General features: G+C 42.3%; 3 protein-coding genes across 3 annotated transcripts; all 3 read left to right on the top strand.

The window, feature by feature from the left end:
- Nucleotides 1-1,511: 1,511 nt before the first annotated feature.
- On the top strand, nt 1,512-6,096 carry LOC135237376 (cytochrome c oxidase subunit 6C-1). Its single transcript, XM_064304491.1, has 4 exons — nt 1,512-1,883; nt 3,949-4,061; nt 5,650-5,781; nt 5,983-6,096. Exons 2-3 carry the CDS (start codon nt 3,957-3,959, stop codon nt 5,773-5,775), a joined length of 231 nt encoding a protein of 76 aa, XP_064160561.1. The 5' UTR covers nt 1,512-1,883; nt 3,949-3,956; the 3' UTR covers nt 5,776-5,781; nt 5,983-6,096.
- Nucleotides 6,097-7,543: 1,447 nt separating this feature from the next.
- Nucleotides 7,544-10,751, top strand: LOC135237375 (heat shock 70 kDa protein). Its single transcript, XM_064304490.1, has 2 exons — nt 7,544-7,789; nt 8,394-10,751. The coding sequence occupies exon 2, from the start codon at nt 8,420-8,422 to the stop codon at nt 10,349-10,351; it is 1,932 nt and encodes a 643-aa protein (XP_064160560.1). The 5' UTR covers nt 7,544-7,789; nt 8,394-8,419; the 3' UTR covers nt 10,352-10,751.
- A 2,459-nt stretch (nt 10,752-13,210) lies between these two features.
- Nucleotides 13,211-16,409, top strand: LOC135237595 (heat shock 70 kDa protein-like). Its single transcript, XM_064304883.1, has 2 exons — nt 13,211-13,474; nt 14,082-16,409. Exon 2 carries the CDS (start codon nt 14,108-14,110, stop codon nt 16,037-16,039), a length of 1,932 nt encoding a protein of 643 aa, XP_064160953.1. The 5' UTR covers nt 13,211-13,474; nt 14,082-14,107; the 3' UTR covers nt 16,040-16,409.
- Nucleotides 16,410-16,972: the final 563 nt, after the last annotated feature.

The raw sequence follows: 16,972 nt of genomic DNA, 5'->3' as shown, positions 1-16,972 counted from the left end.
CTTCCATAACCCCATGCTGACCTTAGACGCTATTGCTCTTGAAACATAAGAAGATTGAGCTCTATTGGTTCCACTAAGCACCTTGATAATCAGCACACTATTTGAAGCCTGTGCTTTGTATGCTTGCCTGTGTAGTGAAATAATATATGAAATGGAATTTATACAAGCTACATTAGCCATTAGCTACATTAGTGCTCTGCTCCCACGAGTGACAAGAGGTAGATCTAAATCTAATATAACGAATAAAATCAGGAGGATGGAAGATATGAAATAATTGTTTCCATATACATTAATAGATATTATGGCTTTTTACACATATTTTCAAATGAGTGAAAGGATCCAAAGACTGGTAGGGCATCTGCTGCTTTTGTTATCCCTGAGTTTAAGGTGGAGCAAGCCAGAAGACTATCAGACAACTTGTCCGCATTTACTATATGTATTGCAATAATTATTGCATTACAATGGGCAGAGGAGGTTAGACCAGAGAGAACAATTATGTGCTCAGATTGCCCAGCCAATCAGCGCTAATGAATTTGCAATCATTCAGCTCTAGCAGTTCACTAGATATTTTCTTTGAAATATTTAAGTATATAAGTCTTTATTTAGAACCCAGCAATTAAGGCTGTCTGTTAAATTTGTATGGATACCTGCTCATGTAGGAGTACTTGGCAATGAGAGGGTAGATACATGAGCTAAACAGGCATTAAAGATAGGTGAAACACAGATTGAGGTAGGTATTAGTAAATCAGAAGCTAAAGGGCTAATCAAAAGTCCTTTCAAAATGAGATGGCAGGATGAGTGGAATAAAGAAAGCTGGAGGGGGAGACAGGAAAGTGGAGAATGTTATATCGAGACTAAGACTTGGTCACACATGATTAAATAGTGAATTGCAGATTATAAAGATGCATGATTTAAGTAAATGTGATTTTTGTGGAAAATAAGGAACTGTTTTCCAAGTCATTAATGATTGTAGCAAATAGAGCAGGGAAAAAGGAATATTGAAAGCAAGTCTGCAAGAGATAAGTGAGGAAAGTCATGTTCATAAAATTATTTCAAAATCTATAGGAGATAGAAGCATGGAATTTTCCATACAGTGCTTAAAAGTCATACTGATTCATAGAATTTGAGTTTTTTATTTTTCATTTTAAATTTTTATCGCAAGTAGTCTGTCGGCCTCCTCAGTTCACAGCCCAACAACATCAGTGGGTGGCGGTAATGCAGCCTTTGCCGTTTTCTGAATGCCTTTAAATGACACCGAAGAAGAAGCAACAGAAGAACAACGACGGCTATGCCTTTTTAAAAACTTTAGTTTGTTGTTGTTGTTATTGTTTTATTTTATTTATTTATTTTTTGGGGGGGAGGGGGTGGGAGTAGTCATAGCTTAGCGGTCTTTGGGTCACACTCCAGCCCAGTAGGTGGCGGTAATGCACTAATGTTGGTCTCACAACCGCCTAAAACTACAAATAAGAAAAAGTAGATTAACTTCTGTGGTCTGTATTTCATTTGCTGCTTATGTAGTGGTGAGGCAGTCTCCTTGCAATCGACGTTGCATGGTTTGGTTTTAATATAACAGGAGTGCTTGGAGTACTCAGTTGGTCTTAAAGTTTTGAGCGAAGAGCTTATTTTATATTTAAGGCAAAAACGATTATTTAGCAGATTGTATGGAATTGAGGATGGACATGAGTTTTTAAAGTTTTTACAAAAGCTGACTTTGCTGTAGTAGGGTTTATAGTAGTTAGTCCACGTCTTCTCCAGTAGGTGGCGGTATGCATCATTAAGGCAGTAATATTACCATTAAACCATAGAAGTCATTCTTGTGAGCGTATTGCGGAACAGTTCAGTGATCGGAACTTGAGAACGCGAGAAGGTCGAGTGTAAAACCGGTGAGTATTTCACGTATAATGAAGCCAAATTTACTGTAACAAATGTCATTTGGATACTTTTATTGGCGCCATTTACACGAGGACGTTGTGTGAAAATAATTAGAGAGAATTACAGTCAAATTCATTTCAGCTCAGAGTCACCGTACAAATCGAGGGCCTTGGTAGCGTTAGCTAAGTCAGGGCTAGCTAACAGTCATTTTGACCCGAAGCGGTCAGCTAGGTCACCACCCGCATGTTCTATGGTGTACACAATACGGATGGCGAGTAAAGGTTACTAGTTTGGCTTAGTAAACGTTAGTTTTCTACTTAACTAGCTGTTATACAGCTAACGTTTGCTTACGAACGAGCTTAGCTTGTAGCCGTATAGTGTCGTAGTTCCATCGTTTTATTGAACATTAATTGTCCAAACGAACCGGCTGCTAGCTAGCTGTCAAATTCTTAACATTAGCATCATTAGTTGTATCAATACAGTAATTTGAATGATTTTTTTTTGCCAGCTAGTGGACTAACGTTATACTTCCGTGTCTAATCCCTCCATAGATAGTCCATCGTAATGTTCTCTCTCACTTGTAAACTGCTCATGAAAGGTTAAACACGGATAACTTTACTTTACCTGGACTAGAATCTAGAAGTGTTTAAGTGTAGAATGTCGTTGTCGCTAGCTGAAATGGATTGGCTGGGGGGAGGATTTTTAAAGTATTGGTAGCAACGGTACAATTGTAATGCTTGTTACGTTGCGTACGTGATGGTCTTCTGAGGTCAAATGAGGATAGCCAAATGGCTGACTTTCATTCGCCTCTTAAAATGTAAGCGTAAGCATTAACAAAACGGTAGCTAACCTTTGTTATTGTAGCCAGCTTGAAACGTTGAATTAACTCAAATTAAGTCGATTAGACTTGTGACTTGAGTCACTTGAGAGTACATTTTTGGTAATCAGCTCGCTAATGTTGATAATTGATGAATAAATGGGCGACCGACTTAGAATTTTTGCCCTCCACAATATGCATACACGTGCGAATGTAAATTGCATATACATACATGCATACATACACATCATGATCTCAAATAGACAGTATGAAATTGGAGGAGGGGGGAAGACGTAGCCAGGTCAGTGTGTTAACTATGCAGCTTTGCAGCTATACGGCTAGGAAGCTCATGAAAATGTAATTGCAGTTTGCTTACTCATGCATCTATAAAATCTTTGATAGGTTTTCCTTGATGGAATGGACATTCCTGAATGTGATCAATTTTTTTTTTGTTCTATACACTTTGCTTTAAGTAAGGCAGTGTCTATTTACTGCAGCAGTGAAACATTTAACTTTTCATGCCCATGCAGATGGCATTCAGAAGCATTATTTTCCACCCCAGCATCAGAAACCAATTTTTTTTTATCGACAACTTCTCTTAAAATTGAATTTATATGAAGTCGTATTTCTTCTTTCCATTCTCACTCACTCACCATTTTATCATTTTTATTTCCTCTTCACATTGGACAGCCCTAATATGTATAACTGAATGTTTCTTAGAAATATCCTAGAAATAAGCTCTCACACTCTGTTATTGGCAAATATTAATTAGGCTTTGTGATTACTGATCCATGTGTGGCATACAATTGGGATACTCTATTTACCTCAATGATATGGCTAACTTTCCAACAGATGCTACAAAGGTGGTCTTCATTTGCTTATTAAGGCCTTGTGTAGCACTTGTGTATGAACGTTCAAAATGGAACCATAAAACATATTATGCATGAACATACATGTACCGCATACATGCACTGAAGTGGGAATTCAAATTTCATCCTCATAACATATTAAGCTCACAAATCACTATAGCTACTTCCTCCTAAGCAGCCTAATTTCTGACCCTATAAATGAGTAAATGTGTGTTAAATTTACCTTTATTGGAATTTGGAATGTCCAGTTTGCAATGCAAAGCCAAGTACAGTCGGCACTGGCACGGGTCGAATTTGATCAGGGACCGCGGTGCTTACTGTGCGTGCTTTTACGGAGTGAGCCACCCAGAAGCCCCTCTGACGCAATCTTCTGCTCGTGTGAGGTTTCAGGTGTCACAATGTCTCTGCCAAAGCCAGTCATGCGAGGACTCCTTGGGAAGCGTCTGAGGTTCCACTTGCCCATCGCCTTCGCCTTGTCCTTCGCTGCTGCCGCAGTCTTCAAGGTGAAATTGCAGAACTGCTGCTGTTTTTTATTTTTTTAAATTTCTTTGCATCAACAGTTCAGGAAAGTGCAGACGGGCTTCCTCTCTTCACTCTGCGGTCCACTAGCTGGGCCACGCATCACGCCGGACAAGCGCACTTACTGCTGGTGCCCGGTTGCCTTGGGTGGCCTTTATGAAGCACACTTTGACCGATGCCCTCCCTCCCTGCATATGCATGGGCTGGCAGGGTGCACCATTGGCTGTAGTGTCAGGTGAAACGGGGCTTCAGTCAGTAGGGTAACTCACGCCTCATCACACAACAGCAACGGCTCATTTGCGGCTCAAGGCCACCTGCCACCTCCCTGTCCCTTCTGTCTTAAGTAGCACAGTTCTGATTGCAGTGCCCAACTTGTGGCCAGCAGGCTGACAAGAGTCGGTGCTATTTTTCTCTATTCTCACTGATTGTGTATTGCAGCAATGGGACAATTAAAACCAACAGATTGGGACTGAAGAAAAGGGCAAACAGTTTTTTAAAAAATTATGTAATTAAAATTGGTGCGATTTTCACAGATCAGGGTTATTTTGGGTATTATTAATTCAGGTCTTTACCTCAAGCAGATATCAAAACTGACGTACTGCAGCTTTTACACAGACATGGAATGGTGTCGTTGCTTGCGTGTGTCTGAAGATTTTTGAATCTGAGGTGATTGAAGTATTGTGTGTGTTACAGCTGAAATTCATTTGGTTCATTTCATTTTTAACCACTGAAATTTGCTTTCAAATTTGATAAAATATTCCTCAAGCCTTGAATTTCACAATCCCGTTATCAAAACAAATCAAATGTCCATGCACTGTGTCCAGTGAGATTTTGAGTCCAAAATGCCAACTGTCAGTTGTTTATATATTTTTCAGTCCTAAAAAAAATGCAGGTTAAATGAATTATTGAGGAACATCCAAAAATCCCACTGTTTTCTGTCATTCATGTTGGTATATTGCTTGAATCTTAAAACTAACATAGTTGTGGGGTTTGGGTAATGTGCCTGATTTCATTTTCGTTTACAAATCATTCCTGCTGAAAGTATTTTTCATTAATGCTGTATTTTTACTTGTGAATGCGTTTTGACGTGGTACACACTTACAAAAGCTGTGTGTGCATATTGTATAATTGGTTACCTTGCAGATTTACTCATTAAGAAAATGAATGGGAACCTTTAATGCAAGGCAATACTGGAAATTTGGTAATGAGCCAAGCAGCTCATTGATAATAATTGATAATTAGGATTTATTGTCCCACTGTTTCAGTGATATTGCATCAGTTGTTTAATTTATCAGGCGTTTCATCAATTGTTATATTTTGTTAAATGGGCTCTGAAGCCTTAGCTGATGAGTGTTGCAGACTACTAATATATTTTTAAAATAGTGACTGTTTTCATGTATGAGAAATGTAGGCACTGCAGCTTGGTGCTGGACAGTGTCTGCAAATGGTACCTGCAAATTGGAATCTAAGGCTATAGTACCAGTGTTCACACCATATTGGTGTGGAATTAACTTTGCTGAAGTATTTAATTGGCGCAAGAAGTCCCTGCAAATAACCTCTTTCTTCCTCCAGTACGGAGTTACCGAGCCCAGAAAACAGGCGTACGCTGATTTCTACAAGAACTATGACGCCACGAAGGAATTCAATGCAATGCGGGAGGCTGGCGTGTTTGAAAGCTGCAGGCCAACTGGTGAATAAACAAATGTGAGTTCATGTTTTTAAAAGTTGGTTTGTGTCTGAGTATTGTTCCTGTTAACTGCTCTGTGAAAAATTTCAAATGATTTTTACACTCTGGATGCATCGTTTATTTAAACAATTGTATATACCTAGCTTCCAATGAGTAAATGTCTAGTGGTCACGTGCAGAAGTAATGATACCGTGGCATGTTTTTTTCTTCCTGTACAGGTGATGGCCCAATATCCATTCCTGATGTAAACCTCCTGCACCTTGATGTTTTTTTGAACAGGACCGTGTTCTGTACGCTCTCAGTTAATCAATTAAACCTGTTTCTTCTGGAAACCTGCCTGGTCTACTTCATGTGTGTTTCAAGTGTGTGTATGAAATGCTGTGAAGAATATTCACAGAGAAAAAGCATTACTGAGTTTATATGAAAGTAAAACTGAAAGTAATGTGAAATATACATGGCCAAGACAGACATAATTAATGAAAGCCAAGTCTAAACGTGTTAATTAAATGTGAAGCATCTAATTGTTTGGGCATTCCTAATGGAGTCTTTAACCCATATTTTTAACTTAGTATTTCTGGTATTATCCCTGAGACTTGGAAGGCAGCCCTTGTGCTTCCTCTTCACAAGGATGATGACCCCTCTGACCTTGATAAGTGTCATCCAATATCAAAGTTAATCTGTATTTCCAAAGTACTAGAGTCCCTGGTCAAGTTAAACATATTTTCAACATCTTAAGCTGTTTTAAATCCACCTGGATCTGGATTAAAAGCCCTTGTTGAATTAAAATTGGTGTTCAATGTGGGGGGAAAAAACGAAAAAAACAAAGGACATGATATTTTCTTGATCTCATAAAAAAAAAGTCCTTTTGTTAAAATGACAGAGGCTGCTGAGGACTACCTGGGGCTAAAAGGTGTCAAATGCAGTCATAACAGTCCCCACGCAGCTCCACGACTCACAGTGCCAGGACACCAAAGGTGCCGGCACAATCGCTCTGCTCGACACAATTATCCCAACCAAACGGACCCAGACCTTTGCAACCTTCTCTGACAACCAGCCCATTCAAGTGCTGATTCAAATGGATGAGGGGGTGGGCCATGACCACAGACAACCATCTTCTTGGCAAATTTGAGCTTTCTAGCATCTCTCCAACTCCACACAGGTTCCTGCAGATCGAAATGACCTTTGACATCGAGGTAAATGGCATTCTGAATGTGTCAGCAATGGACAAATGTATGGGCTTTTGTTAAATTGTGTATGACTTCTGTGTCGTGAAGTTTCTGCACAATGTGAATATTTGGTGATGAAATTATATGTTTTTCTGTCGCTCATCATTGAGCACGATGCTCTCTGCCTTCAACTGAGAAGGGGCTGCAGCGCTGTGTCCTGTCCTGTGCCTGACTGCCCTGCTGACAGTGAAGGGTCCTGTGAATAGTGTCCTGTCCTGAAATGCCAGTGGGACATACAGTATAAGTGATTTGAACAATTTGATATTATTTAAATAACATACTTACGCCTGGCATACAAGGCGTAAGTTTGTTATTTAAATGTGTTTAAAAATGTTAAGTTTGGTACACTGGCCACTTTGCTGTTTAAAATGATGGTACCCTACAATCGGTCCGAGTAAGAATTCTTGCAATGTTACAACCAGAGACTGTAAAAAACGACAACACGGGAGTGAAGCAGCTTGACAACTCTACAATCTTTGCCGTCGACATGACTTAACAGGAACGTTCTGCAGTGCGTGGCCCCTCCCACTACACAGAATCTCCTGCCTGCTTCTCGTACTGTCGGGACGGGTCGCGAAACTTCTCGAACGCTCCTGAAGATTCGCATCGCATCACTGGGAACATTTGCAGTCATTGGACGATGGAGTCCGATAATTCTCGAAGAAGGGCAAATTGTATAAAAAGAGTAGCCTTCAGCTGGTCTGTTCAAGCTGACGAAGAGCACATCAGAGAAAAGGCGACAGCAGTTGAACAATATTTATACGCGAGACACCAACGGATACCGAGCTTTCTTCTTTCTGTAAGTACCTAGTTTAATTAAGCCAGGTTGCTATAGTAACTGAAAGTTTTATAGGCAATTACCTGCCACCAGATGGGTATGTAAACTCTCGTCACAATTCCATTTTTTCGGGGATGGACTTCTAGTTTAATTACATCGTGCTTGCTCGCTAGATATTCTGCTTTTATCTATCAGCGATGATTGCAGTCTGTTAGGTTTTAAGAAAAAATGTTATCTACTTCACAATTTGTCATTTCTGCACAAATACAGTTTACTAGCACGATTGTGCTATTCTGTGAAATTGATGGAATTTCTTTTCGACTTGTGACATGAAAGCAAATAGTGTGTTTTAGGAACATGTTTTAAGGAGGGCTGCACCGTGTCTTGCAAGAGTAACTATTAAACTTTATTTTGCTCAATTTGTATAGTTCCCTCGACTTAAAATTTGTCGTGAAATCAGATTATTGACGTTTTTGATGGAATCAATCACTGTGAAGTATGTTTTTACCTTGTCTTCTGTTGTTTATGAGAGGAATTAAAACCCAAAACAGAACTGAGCAGATTATAACACGCAATGTGGAAACTGCAGAGACTGATATTTCTGATTTGCTTTGTTTTATTCTAGGACACGTGTATCAACAATCAAGAAAAATGTCTTCTGCAAAAGGAGTGTCAATCGGGATTGATCTGGGAACCACCTACTCCTGTGTGGGTGTGTTTCAGCACGGAAAGGTGGAAATCATTGCCAACGACCAGGGCAACAGAACCACCCCCAGCTACGTAGCCTTCACAGACACCGAGAGGCTGATCGGAGATGCTGCCAAGAACCAGGTGGCCATGAACCCCAATAACACCGTCTTCGATGCCAAGCGCTTGATCGGCAGAAGGTTCGACGATCCCGTCGTGCAATCAGATATGAAGCACTGGCCCTTCAAGGTAGTCAGCAATGGAGGAAAGCCCAAAGTTGAAGTGGAATACAAAGGAGAGAGTAAAGCATTCAACCCTGAAGAAATCTCCTCGATGGTGCTGGTTAAAATGAAGGAGATTGCTGAGGCCTACCTGGGGCAGAAGGTGTCAAATGCGGTCATCACTGTCCCCGCGTACTTCAACGACTCTCAGCGCCAGGCCACCAAAGACGCCGGCGTGATCGCCGGGCTCAACGTTCTGAGGATCATCAACGAGCCCACGGCAGCCGCCATCGCCTACGGCCTGGATAAAGGCAAGAGAGGGGAGCGCAACGTCCTGATCTTTGACCTGGGCGGAGGCACCTTCGACGTGTCCATCCTGACTATTGAGGATGGGATCTTTGAGGTGAAGGCCACCGCCGGTGACACGCATCTGGGCGGGGAAGACTTTGACAACCGCATGGTCAACCACTTTGTGGAGGAATTCAAGAGAAAGTACAAGAAAGACATCAGTCAGAACAAGAGGGCGGTGAGGAGGCTGCGCACAGCATGCGAGAGGGCCAAGAGAACCTTGTCTTCCAGCTCCCAGGCCAGCATCGAGATCGACTCCCTCTACGAAGGCATCGACTTCTACACGTCCCTCACCCGGGCACGCTTTGAGGAGATGAACGCCGATCTCTTCAGGGGCACTCTGGAGCCTGTTGAGAAAGCCCTGAGGGATGCCAAAATGGACAAGTCACAGATCCAGGACATTGTTCTGGTCGGAGGCTCTACCCGAATTCCTAAGATCCAGAAGCTCCTGCAAGATTTCTTCAACGGCAGGGAGCTGAACAAGAGCATCAACCCAGACGAAGCAGTGGCCTACGGGGCGGCTGTCCAGGCTGCCATCCTCATGGGTGACAGTTCTGAGAATGTTCAAGACCTGCTGTTGCTGGATGTGGCTCCGCTGTCCCTGGGCATTGAGACAGCAGGAGGAGTCATGACCGCTCTCATCAAGCGCAACACGACCATCCCGACCAAGCAGACCCAGACCTTTTCGACCTTCTCCGACAATCAGCCCGGTGTGTTGATCCAAGTGTTCGAGGGAGAGAGGGCCATGACCAAAGACAACAACCTGCTGGGCAAGTTTGAGCTTACGGGCATCCCTCCGGCTCCACGCGGGGTCCCGCAGATCGAAGTGACCTTTGACATCGACGCAAACGGCATTCTGAACGTGTCGGCAGTGGACAAAAGCACTGGTAAAGAGAACAAGATCACCATCACCAATGACAAGGGTCGGCTGAGCAAAGAGGAAATTGAGAGGATGGTGCAGGAGGCCGACAAGTACAAGGCCGAGGACGACCTCCAGAGGGAAAAGATCGCAGCCAAGAACTCTCTAGAATCCTACGCCTTCAACATGAAAACTAGCGTGGAGGATGACAACCTTAAAGGCAAGATTAGTGAGGATGACAAGAAAAAGGTTATTGAGAAGTGCAACCAGGTTATCGCCTGGCTGGAGAACAATCAGTTGGCCGAAAAGGAGGAATATGAACATCAACGGAAAGAGCTGGAGAAAGTGTGTAATCCCATCATCACCAAGCTGTACCAGGGAGGAATGCCAACTGGAAGCTGTGCAGACCAGGCGCGGTCCAGTGAAGGGTCCAGCTTTCAAGGACCCACCATTGAGGAGGTGGATTAAAAGTGCTGAACTACTCAACACAACAGTTTGCTGCACAATGGACTTATTTTCTGATGAAAACCTGTTTGAGGGGGGTTTTTTCTCTTCACAAGTTTTCAATTTCTGTGTTCAAATGGTTGGTTGTACCTGATTTTGTAACCGGTGTCAATACTTCGTGTTGAATACTACATTTTAATACTAAATATTTCCAATTGTATTGTAATGGTTAGGTGTCTTGTATGTTTCATAGTTTAAAAAGCTTTTTTGTTGTTTTTTTTTATTACAAATGAATGTGCACTTTGTAAATATGAATGGATGGAAGTGTGTAACCAAGTACTTGTGGGAATGTTGGTCTTTTCAGCTGTATTTATTTTTCATGAGATGGACTTTGGGTGATGGCAATAAATAATTTTAAATATTACTTTTGGATTTCATTCCTTTTCTTTCTAACCCTTAGTGTTCCCTTCAGTGTTGATGTAACTTTTTGTTTCTCCACCAGATGTCTCTAGATTACAGGTCTCTAAATATTTTACTCTCACTGCCCCTTACAAATCACCCTACCCTTAAGTGAGGTCTCCCATGAAAGTATACACTGTGGTCGGCTTTATCAAACACCAAATACAGGCTGGATGGAAGCGTCCATTTAACATACTTGTTCATGGAAGCTTGTCTAAAATGTGATGTAAACATTATTTCATACAATTATTTTAAATCGGATATTCTTAAGTGTCAGCTTCCAAATAAAAAATCAAGATTCTTCTTGGGGTCAAAAGAACTAATTCAACTAATTTATTAGCAAATTGATGTTTGGTTTAAAAAAATACAATTAAATGTAAGCATTTTGAATCAGGGAAATACATTTATTTACATCCACTTACACCAACATTATATACACAGGCATTCTGTAGATACGGTAATAATACAACTTCCTAGGCATAGTAAAAATAAGAACATTAACAATCGTATATGGAACAATAAATCACATAAGATGAAAACAATGAAACAAACCTGTAGAAAAGCAAGCATACATTCCAAAAAGCAGGATTATGCAAATATAACAATGGGAAAAAATAGAAACAATGAAACAAAACCCATTAATAGCAAACAATTGAAACCCTACACGAAGGCAAGGTTCTGATAATGAGTCTTAAAATGAGATTTATATGATGACACTGTCCCAGCAGTTGTGATTTTAAGAGGAAGGCTGTTCCAGAGTCTGTGAACCTTCACTGAGAAGACTAGGTCTGCCTTTCAACCTTGAGTCCGGAACAGCAAATTCGGCTTGCTCAGAAGACCAGAGCCCTCTTTGAGAGCTATAAGGTATTACAAGCTCACAATATACTTGGGTGAAAAACTATGTAATGTCTTGCAGGTAATCAATAACATTTTTACATAACTTGCAAATGGACATTGGCAACCATTATAGAGATACTAAAATTGGAGTGGTAAGCAATCTCAGATTTGTTCTGTTCATTAATCTTGCTGCTGAATTTTGTACATCTTAAAGCTGGGTCAAAGCTTGACAATTCAGGCAAGTAAACACAGCAGTGGAATGGTCTAATCATGGCAATTTGAAGCGTGAATAATTTCTTTCAGTGTCCTATGTAGCTGGTGACAGCATGGTCAAACAAGCTTTTAAGTACTGTTTGTTGGTTTGGATCGGCAAAACACACCAAAGTTTCTGAAAAGTTTTTGAAATGGGGAACACGTGGTTCCACAAGTGTCTGGATTTGATCTGACTGATTTAAGCCTAGAGTAAGGAGTTCAGTTTTATCAGAGTTCAGCAAAAAGAAATTGTGAGCCATCCAAATTTGAACATCACCTGAACGGCCACCCAAAAACGACAGCTTGCTAAAATCAGTCAGTTTAACTGGCAAGTCCAACCAAGTGAAAAGTGATGCATATGCAAGAAAAACAGTTTCTTCACAATACTGACTACTGTTCAAAGTAATTGATACATTTTCTGAGCGTAAATGCAATGATAAGAGTAAATACAGTTCAGCTTAAATGCACAACCAAAGAAACAAAACTCTTTCTGTTTCACTTTCTGTTATGCTGCTGACAGGCTACCAAAAGTGCTTCTTGTAGAATGAATTACTGTACAGCAGTGATGTACAGTAAGGGCAGACAGAAAAGGCAATGTCAAGCTTACTTTCTGATAATATAGCATGCGTTGTTAAAATGTTTATGACTGCTGTGTCATGAAGCAGATTCTACACAATGGGAATTTTTGGTGATAAATGTATACGTTTTTCTGTCGCTCATCACTGAGCACGATGCTCTCTGCCTTCAACTGAGAAGGGGCTGCAGTGCTGTGTCCTGTCCTGTGCCTGACTGTCCTGCTGACAGTGAACGGTCCTGTGGCTGTAGTGCCTCATGCTGGAAGGCCAGTGGGACATATAAGTGATTTGAACAGTTTGATATCACTGGCATACAAGGCGTAAATATGTTATTTGATAAGTGATATATGAGTTTGGTAGACTTGCCAATTTGCTGATTAAAATGATGGTACCGTGTAATCGGTGCGAATAAGAAGAATTCTTGCAATGTTGCAACGCGGGAGTGAAGCATATCTAAAACTCTACAATCTTTGCCGTCGACATGACGTAAGAGAAACATTGTGCAGTGCGTGGCCCCTCCCGTGATTTGAACAATTTGATATCACTGGCATACAAGGCGTAAGCATGTTATTGAAGTATGTTTAAATATGATAAGTTTGGTAGACTCGCCAGTTTGCGGTTTGAAATGATTGTACCGTGCGTGCAATGGTTGCGAATAAGAATTCTAGTGACAACACGGGAGTGAAGCATCTCTAAAACTCTACAATCTTTGCCGTCGGCATGACGTAAGAGGAACAGTGCGTGGCCCCTCCCACCACTCAGAATTCTCTGCTTGCCTCTCGTGCTGTCGGGACGGGTCTCGTATCTTCTCGAACTCTCCTGAAGATTCGCATCACATCACGGGGAACATGTACAGTCATTGGACGATGGAGTCCGACAATTCTCGAAGAATGGCAAATTGTATAAAAAGAGTGGGGTTCAGCTGCTCTGTTCAAGCTGACGAAGAGCACACCAGAGAAAAGGCGACAGAAGTTCAAGAAGTAAATACGTGAGACACCAACGGATAGCGAGCTTTCTTCTCTCTGTAAGTACCTAACAGCAGTTTAATACAGCCAGGTAGCTAAATTAATTGAACGTTTTATAGGCAATTACCTGTCTCCAAATGGGTATGTAAACTATCGATACAATACCATCTTTTCGTGGATGGAAAGCGAGTTGTTTCAACTACTTCGTCCTTGCTGATATTCTGCTTCTATCTGCTATGATTTTGGTCTGTTAAGTTTTACAAAAACATAATCTACTTCACGGTTTTACATTTCCGCACAAATGCACTTTACTCGCATGATTGTGCTATTCTGTAATATTGATGGGATTTATTTTCGAGTTGTGACATGATAGCAAATAGCGTGTTTAAGGAACGTGTTTTGAAGACGTCTCCACCGTGACTTGCAAGAATAACTATTAAACTTTATTTTGGTAAATTTTTATATTGCCATCGACTTGAAATTTGCTGTGAAATCAGATTGTCGACATTTTCAATTAAAACAGTCTCTGTGAAGTATGAATGTATTGTCCTTGTCTTCTGTTGTCTATGAGGGGAATTAAAACCCAAGATAGAACTGAGCAGATTATAACACGCAACGCGGAAACTGCAGAGACTGATATTTCTGATTTTCTTTGTTTTATTCTAGGACACGTGCACCAACAATCAAGAAAAATGTCTTCTGCAAAAGGAGTGTCAATCGGGATTGATCTGGGAACCACCTACTCCTGTGTGGGTGTGTTTCAGCACGGAAAGGTGGAAATCATTGCCAACGACCAGGGCAACAGAACCACCCCCAGCTACGTAGCCTTCACAGACACCGAGAGGCTGATCGGAGATGCTGCCAAGAACCAGGTGGCCATGAACCCCAATAACACCGTCTTCGATGCCAAGCGCTTGATCGGCAGAAGGTTCGACGATCCCGTCGTGCAATCAGATATGAAGCACTGGCCCTTCAAGGTAGTCAGCAATGGAGGAAAGCCCAAAGTTGAAGTGGAATACAAAGGAGAGAGTAAAGCATTCAACCCTGAAGAAATCTCCTCCATGGTGCTGGTTAAAATGAAGGAGATTGCTGAGGCCTACCTGGGGCAGAAGGTGTCAAATGCGGTCATCACTGTCCCCGCGTACTTCAACGACTCTCAGCGCCAGGCCACCAAAGACGCCGGCGTGATCGCCGGGCTCAACGTTCTGAGGATCATCAACGAGCCCACGGCAGCCGCCATCGCCTACGGCCTGGATAAAGGCAAGAGAGGGGAGCGCAACGTCCTGATCTTTGACCTGGGCGGAGGCACCTTCGACGTGTCCATCCTGACTATTGAGGATGGGATCTTTGAGGTGAAGGCCACCGCCGGTGACACGCATCTGGGCGGGGAAGACTTTGACAACCGCATGGTCAACCACTTTGTGGAGGAATTCAAGAGAAAGTACAAGAAAGACATCAGTCAGAACAAGAGGGCGGTGAGGAGGCTGCGCACAGCATGCGAGAGGGCCAAGAGAACCTTGTCCTCCAGCTCCCAGGCCAGCATCGAGATCGACTCTCTCTACGAAGGCATCGACTTCTACACGTCCCTCACCCGGGCACGCTTTGAGGAGATGAACGCCGATCTCTTCAGGGGCACTCTGGAGCCTGTTGAGAAAGCCCTGAGGGATGCCAAAATGGACAAGTCACAGATCCAGGACATTGTTCTGGTCGGAGGCTCTACCCGAATTCCTAAGATCCAGAAGCTCCTGCAAGATTTCTTCAACGGCAGGGAGCTGAACAAGAGCATCAACCCAGACGAAGCAGTGGCCTACGGGGCGGCTGTCCAGGCTGCCATCCTCATGGGTGACAGTTCTGAGAATGTTCAAGACCTGCTGTTGCTGGATGTGGCTCCGCTGTCCCTGGGCATTGAGACAGCAGGAGGAGTCATGACCGCTCTCATCAAGCGAAACACGACCATCCCGACCAAGCAGACCCAGACCTTTTCGACCTTCTCCGACAATCAGCCCGGTGTGTTGATCCAAGTGTTCGAGGGAGAGAGGGCCATGACCAAAGACAACAACCTGCTGGGCAAGTTTGAGCTTTCGGGCATCCCGCCGGCTCCACGCGGGGTCCCGCAGATCGAAGTGACCTTTGACATCGACGCAAACGGCATTCTGAACGTGTCGGCAGTGGACAAAAGCACTGGCAAAGAGAACAAGATCACCATCACCAATGACAAGGGTCGGCTGAGCAAAGAGGAAATTGAGAGGATGGTGCAGGAGGCCGACAAGTACAAGGCCGAGGATGACCTCCAGAGGGAGAAGATCGCAGCCAAGAACTCTCTAGAATCCTACGCCTTCAACATGAAAACTAGCGTGGAGGATGACAACCTTAAAGGCAAGATTAGTGAGGATGACAAGAAAAAGGTTATTGAGAAGTGCAACCAGGTTATCGCCTGGCTGGAGGACAATCAGTTGGCCGAAAAGGAGGAATATGAACATCAACGGAAAGAGCTGGAGAAAGTGTGTAATCCCATCATCGCCAAGCTGTACCAGGGAGGAATGCCAACCGGAAGCTGTGCAGACCAGGCGCGGTCCAGTGAAGGGTCCAGCTTTCAAGGACCCACCATTGAGGAGGTGGATTAAAAGTGCTGAACTACTCAACACAACAGTTTGCTGCACAATGGACTTATTTTCTGATGAAAACCTGTTTGAGGGTATTTCCATCTGAAAAGTTTTTATATTATGTCTTGAAATGGTTTAATTGTGGCTTTTTTGCGATTATTTAGATAAATGAAATTATTGTTTTTATTGGGAATGTTTTCAATTATCGTTTAAAGGTTTCTTTCATGTCGCATTCATTGAAAAGCTCTCATTAAGTGAAGAATTCATGAAACGTGCACTTTAAATCATAATTTTTAAATTGTGAAAACAAACTTTTGTGGAAATGTGCTTTATTTTGTTATCATTTTCTTGAGCTGGACTTAGGTTGATGACAATAAAACATTTAAAGGTATGTTTTGCTTGTTTGCTACTTTTTTTTGCAGAGTTGTATGTTTTTTTTAATTGCTGGTATAACTGTTTCTTTTCCTCAGCAGATGAGTCTCTGGGCCCCCCAAATATTTTCTTCTCCATGCATACTGAATTCTGAATCATTTGAGATTTTCTACCTTAATAGAATGTGCACTATTAGCCTTATCCATCATATTTTACTGGCTGCAGGAATTTCCTCCATAAACTGTATAAGAATAGGTTTCCTCCCACAGTCCAAAGACATGCAGGCAGGCTAACTGGACACTCTAAATTTCCCATAGGTATGAGTGTGTGAGTGAATGGTGTGTGTGCGTCCTGTGATAAGACTGGTGATCTGACCAGGGTGCATTCCTGCCTCTCGCCCAATGCACACTTGGATAGGCTCCAGCACCCCCGAAACCCTGATCAGGGTAAGCGGTTATAGATGATGGATGGACAAATAATAATAGCCTGCCTACTGAAACAAAACGAACACACTGTAAGCTGTTTCATTGTATGGGATTGTCTCATGTTGGCTGTGGCAAGGTATTACTGAAGGGCACAGTC

The sequence above is a fragment of the Anguilla rostrata genome, chromosome 13 (assembly GCF_018555375.3).
Source record: "Anguilla rostrata isolate EN2019 chromosome 13, ASM1855537v3, whole genome shotgun sequence".
Classification (NCBI taxonomy): domain Eukaryota; kingdom Metazoa; phylum Chordata; class Actinopteri; order Anguilliformes; family Anguillidae; genus Anguilla; species Anguilla rostrata.
The sequence above is the reverse complement of the archived record's forward strand: the minus strand, read 5'-3'. Positions and strand labels throughout refer to the sequence as shown.